This window comes from Akebia trifoliata, chromosome 4, assembly GCF_017979445.1.
Source record: "Akebia trifoliata isolate Shusen 1 chromosome 4, ASM1797944v1, whole genome shotgun sequence".
NCBI classification, from domain to species: domain Eukaryota; kingdom Viridiplantae; phylum Streptophyta; class Magnoliopsida; order Ranunculales; family Lardizabalaceae; genus Akebia; species Akebia trifoliata.
Genome location: NC_141378.1, coordinates 12,957,278 through 12,966,322, shown reverse-complemented (window position 1 = coordinate 12,966,322; position 9,045 = coordinate 12,957,278). Strand labels below are relative to the sequence as shown.

Below are 9,045 nucleotides of genomic sequence, written 5' to 3'. Positions count from 1 at the left end.
AAAATATGCACTCAACACTCCCCCTCACCCATAAGGGTGGAAAGAATCCTTCGAGGAAACTCGAACCTGTGACCTATACAAACCTAGCTTTCTGATACCATGTTGACAACCATTTACTCCAAAAGACCAATTTGAAGGGGAGGACACAACTATGAATATAAGAGGGTCACGTGTTGAACTAGGGCACAATACGTGAGCATGTGACACCCGGCAGAGGAGGTGGATAACACAACACTAGACACTCCCCCTCACCCATAAGGGTGAAAAATTCTCGCAAGGAGACTCGAACCCATGATCTATATGAACCTAACGCTCTGATATCATGTTGACAACCATTTACCCAAAAAGACTGATCTGTTGGAGAAAGGGAGAACTATGAATATAAGAGGGTCACGGGGCTTTACTAAGATATAACACACTCGAGAGTGGAGGAAAATATATACTCAACACTCCCCCTCACCCATAAGGGTGGAAAGAATCCTTCGAGGAAACTCGAACCCATGACCTATATGAACCTAGCACTCTGATACCATGTTAACCAACCAACTACTTCAAAAGACCGATCTATTGGAGAAGGGGCGAACTATGAATATGAGAGGGTCATGGGGCTTAACTGGGGTATAACACACTTGAGAGTGGAAGAAAATATACACTCAACACAATGTTTACGTGATGTGTTTTGGTTGGAATTTAAGACACATTGGGCTCCTAACCAAGCCATTTTTTTCTATATGGCATTCGGCCCAATGTGTTTATTCTCCAATAAACATGTGTCACATAGACACCATATTTTGTTATAGGAACAAGAAATTGTTCTGAATCACGACTCAATTTTGAATGCGTAGGTTTACATATGCCTGTTTGAGAATTTGCTCGAAGCATATGTCAAGCTGAAAATTACTCTATAGTAGGACCATCCATGTTCCACAGAAACAAGTAGACATCTAAACTATATGAGTGATCATCTTAAATCCCTAATATCACTAGGAATATTGTGATCTGATTTTGAATGGAAAGAGTCCCATCAAGATAGTGAACTTGTCTATACAAAGGCATGATAAGATTAAAATAAGTAAAGAAACTTCCAAGAGTTATAGAACATGAAATCTGCAAATATTCATATTGTTTGAATGTTTGATCCATTGAGGTTTTGCTTGAGAATTATGTAGTTCTAAATCTAACTTAAGAGTTGCGATCCAAAACGGTGTCTTGTTCCTATAGCGACATAGGGTGCCTAATGGCATGTTTTTTATTGGAGAATAAGCACATTGGGCTGCATGCAATATAGAGAATGGTTAGGAATCCAGTGTGTTTTAAACTTCAACCAAAATGTGCCATGTAGGCACATTCCTATTCTATAGAAACAGAACACGTACCTTACCTGATCCTGATTCCTAACTTAATTATCAAAGTGTTTTTGGAAGATATATGCTCATGAAGAGTTCAAGGCAATGGAGAATATGACTTGGAATTGAGTAACTCAAGACTGAAGGTGCGTATTTTTTCCTAAAAACCTCTAATACTAACAACATCAACATTTGAGTAAGGAAAATCCACACCAGTGTAGTCATCAATTTGAAACACACTTTTTCTTAGTTATTTATATGGATCATCTATTTGTATTATTAAATTGCATTTCTTTTGGTTTCTTAACGTTCATATTGAAAATAGTGTATTGATAAAATATAATTCAATTGTGGATAAATAGACAAAAAGGAAAATCCAAAACCATTCCTATCATTTCTTGCAAAATTTCTTCCTCCAAGGAGTCTATTAATAACCTCAACATTGTACTCCTTTTTTTTTTTTTTTTTACACTTACTTCATATACTTGTATAATAAGGAACCATACATCAATAATCCATTACTAGTACTCAGATAGAGAGAAAGAGTAGAGAGACATAGACAATTAACCACACATTACATATAGTTTGCAAGAGAATAGTGGAAGAAACAAAAGAGCAAGAGAGAGCTATAACTGAGTGAAATGGCACACCAAGCTTTTTATAACCCTATATAGCCTTTTGAATCTATTTATAAAACCAAACCATTAGTATATCTGATCCACATGGAATCCAAAAAAAAGGAGAAGAATCTGATCATGGATTGAGTGGATGAGTAATCAATCCATCAATTATCGTCCACTTATCTCCGCAAGATGAGCAAATACTTCAGTTCCAGAGTGTTCAACAACTGCATGAACATGTGCTGGAGAGTCATCGTCTTCCCTTAAAGAAATAGAAGGAAGAGGTACCGAGTTTTCAAGTGGGGTTGAAGTAGTAGTCACTGGTGCAACTACAACCACCTTGTTATCTTCCTCAATCTTTCCTTGTGAAGATGCCTCCTGCAATTGCAGCGCATACTCCAAATTCCACAACACGTCTCCCATTGAAGGCCTATCGACTCCATATTCTGCCAAGCACTTCTCAGCAGCCTCAGCAAACTTCTTCAAGGATTCAGGATTAATGAAGCCAGCGAGGTGAGAGTCGACTATCTTTTCAAGTAAGCCCTTACGCTTCCATTGCATTGCCCACTCAGCTAAGTTCACTTGTTCTCTCGGTAGTGCTGGGTCTAGGGCTGGACGTGCGCACAACACCTCGAATAATACCACCCCAAACGAGTACACGTCCGACTTGTCGGTTAATTGTTGCCTTCTGAAGTACTCTGGGTCTAGGTACCCAAAGCTTCCCTTAACCGCGGTACTAACATGTGTTTGCTCCATTGTAGGAGCATTCTTCGAAAGCCCGAAATCTGACATCTTCGCGACTAGGTTTTCATCTAATAAGATATTGGTCGTCTTCACATCACGGTGTATAATCCCTTGAGCGGCACCTGTATGTAGGTAATGTAAACCTCTAGCTGCACCAATGCATACCTCTAGCCTTTGTTTCCATGATAATGGTTTTAAGTTCTTCCCATATAGATGATCTCTTAATGGCCCATTCGACATGTACTCGTAAACAAGGATCATCTCCGAGTTCTCATCACAATAACCAATTAAGGATACAAGATGTCGGTGTCTGAGCTTTGATAACATTTGGATCTCAGTTTGGAACTCTGTAATACCTTGTTCGGATTGTGGGTTCCCTCGTTTCACAGCGACCTTCGTCCCATCATCGAGATCACCAATATAGACATTACCAAACCCTCCTACACCAATAACTGCATTTTCATCAAAATTCTTTGTTGCATCTTGTAATTCGGATAAGGAGAAATATCGGCCTAACCCCATTGTTGATGAGTAGAAGTTGCCGTACCCACTTTTATGGGATCCAAGAGAATTCTTGCTGGTCATGAAGCTAGAATGTCCAGCATGAAGAGGAAGCAACCAAGAAGAGAAGCTATTTCTCTTCTCCCAATCTTGAGGCCTTTTGTACCATTTCATCACCATTGCACCCAAACCCACAAATGCTCCAAACATCATAGCAAACCCGACCGCAGCAACAGCTCCGCGGTTCGATTGAATCACTTCTGCCTTTGAACCGTCCACACCGAACTCTCCATCCAAGCTTCCAACTGAATTGCTTATCTTCAAAACCTCCAAACCATTAAGAATAGCGTTCACCGAACCGGTGTCCTGGTTCATTGGACCCACCTGAACCATAAGCTTATCGGCTAACATGGAAGCATTAACAACAAAGTCTTTGTAGTAAGGAACAGCAAGATCCGATGTAATGGTTGATAAATCCAACCCAGAGATGGCCATATTCTCATTAATATAAACGTTGAAGTAGAGATCATTAAGGGATTTACTCACAATATCACAAAAATGCATCCGTATCAAATATCCAAACGAAGGATCAATGTCGAGAATCCACGTAACATTAAAATTAGGGTGGGTGACACGTGCATCGGCCATTTGGACGGCTGTGGCATAGACCCAATTGGGTGCAATCAAAGGTGACACACCTCCGGAGTACGTGATAATGCTCGGTGACACAGACACGCTTTTGGCTAAAGGTCTAGCTTTCAAAAACTTTCTATCTGTGTCCCACGCGCGTCCAAGCGTGTCGTTCTGTGTCGTAATGATGGGTCCACCCATGTTGAGACGATACAAGGTCTGATAAGATCGTGTGGAGAGACCGGAGAAATCTCCAATGGGGATGAGTGTCGAGCCTACATCGCTTATCAAAGCATCTGGAGCTGAAACAACTTCGATGCCATTAATGAAGGCAACGGAGTTCTTCATGGGTGCGAAATTAATGGTTAAACGTTCGGTAGTAGCATTGATAATGTACTCCTTCATGACCCACGTAGTCGAATTATTGATATTAAAGCTATGAAGAAGGACTACTTGGTCCGTTGTAACGGAAAAAACAGCGTTTGTTAGATCGAATTGTGTGTTATTTAATGGGAAGAAATGGAGACGTATCCAATGCCAACCTGGCCTCGATAGATGAAAACTATAAGATGAATCCTCAAAGAAGATCCTAGCCGTTAAATATATAGGTGAAGGAACTGGTGCTGATGGTACAGACACCTTGATCTCCTCTTTAGATGATAAAAAGAAACTGATTGTGGGTCGGACCGAAAGATTCGTCCATCGGGGATGTTGGGCGTGGATGATGCACCACAGTCGATTAGGTAGTTGTCCTCTGGAGTGTACGGTACGGTGACAAGTGAGGAGGAGGAGAGAGTGGTGGTGAGGAGGCTAAGAAGAAGAAGAAGAAGGTGAAGGAGGAGTAGGAACTCCATTGGTTGAGAGAAAGAAAGAGAGAGAGGGGGACCGAGTCTCTCTGTTCGTTATTCTATCTCCAGCCCCCTCTCTACCAATTGTCTCCAAACAGCAAGCAAGAGGAACGGGAAGGAAGGAAATAGAATGAAAGGGTAATAAGAGAGGTTGAGGTTTGAGGTTGGTTTCCAAAGCACACAACCACCACCCTTTTGTTTGACCCATGTCTTTCTCTTATTCTATGGAATTTCAGTTATTATCTCTTTTTTTTTTCTGTGGACGTGGATGCCCTTGTTTTTTGCTACCCCTCCACTAAATATAGGAATCAGGATTTGTTGTTCTAAAAGGTTAGGTACTAATCTGTTGAATCAATAGCAGCCACACAAATAAAATCCTTGAGATACATTGTCTAAAACACTCTATCATTTAGAAATAAACCTGTAAAATAAAGGAACTTTCCTCTCTCTCTCTCTCTCTCTCTCTCTCTCTCTCTCTGGGGCGGTTCAAGGGTCATGTGTAAAAATATATGAAAAAACAATGATTTTTTAAAATATGAGTTAGAGATTTTGGATTGAGCTGATTTTTTGCAAGGATGGTCACCATGATGAGACGATCATCCTCACAAAAAATCAGCTCAATCAGAAACTTATAAATCCATCAAAAGTGATTTACAAATTATTAACAAAAATTGGTAAAAAAAATCGACGGTTCACATTCTAAATCACTTTTAATGGGGTTAGAAGTTTCAGATTGGACTGATTTTTTTTTCCGGATAATCTTCCCATCATAGAGATCATCCTCACAAAAAATCAGCTCAATCTGAAATTTCTAACCTATATTTTAAAATTTTATTAATGTTACATTGTTTTTACATATGTTTTCTCATATGTCTCTTGAATCTGACCCATATATATAAATAAAGTGACTTTCCTCTCTCTCTCTCTCTCTCTCTCTCACTCACAGCTCCTATATTTGTGTGTATATTTATTGAATAAATGTCTTGGTATCAGATTCTTAAAATTCTAATGTTAGTTTTAATAAGAGTACTAATTTTCTTACTCAACTTGACAGAATAACTAAAAAACTCACTAACATGGCATGAGAGAGAATCATAGATTTTTTTCACTTGGGATACACAACTGCACATGTTTTATGGGGATGTATAATTGTGCATCTCAATAAGAAAAAATCTAATGTTCTTGCACATGCCACGTCAATGAATTTTTTTATTTAAGATATATTTGTTTGCGTGAAAAAATGATTTTTCATAAAATTTAAAATCTACTAAAAAATAATGGTGGAAAATATGTAGGGTTGGAAAATCAAATTTCATTGTTTGATTTTACTTAAATAAAATCATGAAAAAAAATATCTAAGGAAGATAAAAAGAAGAAGAAGAAGAAAGAAGATGAGACAAGAGAGAAAGGCTGGGAAATGAGGAGAGGGAGAGGGAGGGGGAGGGGGAGGGGGGGACGTGGTGGTGGTGGCGATTGAAGTGAGGGAAGGAGAAGGAGAAGAAGACGGAGAGAGAGAGAAATTGGTCAGAGATGGTGATGATGATGACAGCGACGGTGATGATGACGACTATGAGGTTAGTGTCGATGGTGACAATGATGGTGATAGGGAAGAAGAAAATAATATTTTAAAGATGGAAAATATGGATTGATTTCACTTCTCACCCATATGGGTGAGAAAGTGAGATCCATGTTTTGATGGATTTTTTGATTGGGATAAAAAATCAATTTTCATAGAAAAATACAATCAAACACATGAAAAATATCATTTTTCATGAAAATTGATTTTCCATGTGCAATCAAACATACCCTTAGTATGTCAAAGTTAAGTAAGAAAATCATTACACTTTTAATTATACTATTTGAACCAACTTACCAAGTCCACTTTAAAACAGGAAAATGCTAACCTCCATCAACACAACGGTTGGTATATCAATGATTCCCAATAAATATGTATCCCTAGGAAATTTGTACTACTTCCTAGAAATCAAGTATTAATTTGTTTGATGGAGAACCACGTTTTGAGGCTCGAAAAGTCTCTTTAAGACTGCCTTAAGTCAATATAATTTTTTTCTTCTAGTACAAATAAAATAGATATAATTCTTAATTTTTAATATTAAATATTTTAAATACTTAATAAATTTCACATTTAATATAAGACGAATTACCAAATCATAGAAATTAATTATCTTATTTGCCAAGACAACATACAATCTAAATTATTTAAATTTTTTTGTAAAAATATGGTTTTAGTAAATAAATTACTTTTAAGAGTAAAGGTATTTAGGGTATTTTGAAATTAAAATATGGGTGATTTATACCCAAGTCATCCTGTGTTTTCAAACTGATGCAAAAATTTCTTGCCCTTGATATTTCCTAATTGACTGAAAAATGACTTAAATACCCACATCTTCAACCTTCAATTGTAATGAAAAACCCTTGGATTTTTCTTCCTTCAAAGTCAAACATCTTCACCTTCAATCCATCATTTTCTTCTTTCATTAACGAAAAACTTCAATCTTTTTGTCTTTTCAAAATTAATCATGTTCAACACCTTTAATCCATCGTTTCAACCCTAATGAAAACCCTTGATTTTTTTTCCTTAACCAATCATCTTCATGAAGTGCCATTATTTTCATTCTCCGAAAAGAAATCTTCTCAAATCTAGTCATCTTCAAGATCCCCATCTATCTCATTGATAACAAGCTTTACTATGTGGACACAGTTCTCAATATCAATTGACCTCGTTAATCGAGCCTTCCAAAAGATGAATGGAAAATATTGTGAGGAAAAGCATCTATGATTCCATACACATATCCACATCATCGCAGTGTTGTGTTGTCACTCACTCCAACACATGGTTTTTAAACTCGTCCGAGACCGAGACGTATCGTCCGAGTTAACTCGGTATCGTAGTCTAACGATACCAACTCACAATGAGTCATGGGACGACCGCGTATTGTGAGATATGCGAGTCGTCTCGAACTATATTTTCACAAAACTCGTCCAAGACGAACGAGATATCCGAGACATTACAGATTTTACATTAACTCGCGAGACAAACAAGTTGTGTCGGACGAGATTTTCAAAATCTCATCCGAGTTAACTGAGTTTTACCGAATATTTTTGAAATTAGTAATAGACCAATGATACACATTGAATCAACACCGTTAAATTGTGGGCCATTTTCTTAAATCGCAAATATAGGATGCTTCTTAACTGCTAATTACTAATGTAATCGGATACTTAGGATCATAAATTACTATGATCCCCTCAATAGTAAGGCAATCAATGGGTTCAAAATCCGATCCATTCAAATTCGATAATTTCAGATCTCGATTGAAGATTTGGGTTCTGAAAATAGTTTGGCTATCAATGGATCCAAAATCCAATTTGTGCCTGTTAGATAACTTCATACATGGATTAAAGATTTGGGTTCCAATAAAAATTTGATCCGATAAGAATTTGATGCAGTAACCTATCGGATAGAATATGGATCAATCGTGTCCCTATTCGATAAAATGTGAGAAAATAGGTCAATTGTGTTACATAATTGTGAGGTTTCTTTATATTTTATTTTTTGGAATGTTGCTTCTTTGTATTTTATATGTCAAATCATATTTATAATATGATGAAAATCAATTGAAACATATTTGGATCATATTGAGATCGAATAAAAACCAATTCCAATAAAGGTCGATCCAATTTTTATAATACCGATTTTTATCGAATTGAAATTAGTGTTTTAATTGATATTTTTGATGGTAAGTTTGGTGCTCTTTAAATATTGTGTTTGGAAAACAAGTTTAGTGCACTTGTGCAATGAAAATGAAACAACGTAACAATGTAAATATTTAATTTATTTATTTTGATATGTATATTATGAATTTTTTTTTTAATTTTATATATTTTTTAGGTTCATTTTTTTTAATAGGAATCAATTCTGAATTTTCAGATTTTTACAGATTTTTTAAATGGTTAAAAACCATTGTTTCAATGTCGAACGAGACGACTCGACGAGACGAAATATATCGTCCGAGTCAACTCGGTATCAGAGGTGAACGAGACAATACGGAATACCGAGTTTAAAAACCATGCTCGAACATGAGTATGTCTAGCATGGAAAGTGTATTCAAATCATTTATTATTCTGAATCCAACAATTTTTATTTTTTGGGACATAGATTCATACATCTATTTTATAGTATAAATAAGTAAAATGAGTTGTGATAATCTAACGCCCTTCTCTGACATACGTCCTCATTACAAAACTACATATCATTTGCATTGGGATACACAAGAAAATATTTATGATTCTATGTATCCTGAGGCAAATGACCTTACTCCAACACGACTTAAA

The 9,045-nt window shown here is 36.7% G+C and overlaps 1 protein-coding gene across 1 annotated transcript; it reads right to left on the bottom strand.

Moving 5' to 3' along the window:
- Nucleotides 1-1,892: 1,892 nt before the first annotated feature.
- LOC147403885 (putative receptor-like protein kinase At2g21480) lies at nucleotides 1,893-4,837 on the bottom strand. Its single transcript, XM_086439657.1, is given in 2 exon segments — nucleotides 1,893-4,509; nucleotides 4,512-4,837. Coding segments are annotated over 2 exon segments (2,559 nt in total). The 5' UTR covers nucleotides 4,696-4,837; the 3' UTR covers nucleotides 1,893-2,134.
- Nucleotides 4,838-9,045: the final 4,208 nt, after the last annotated feature.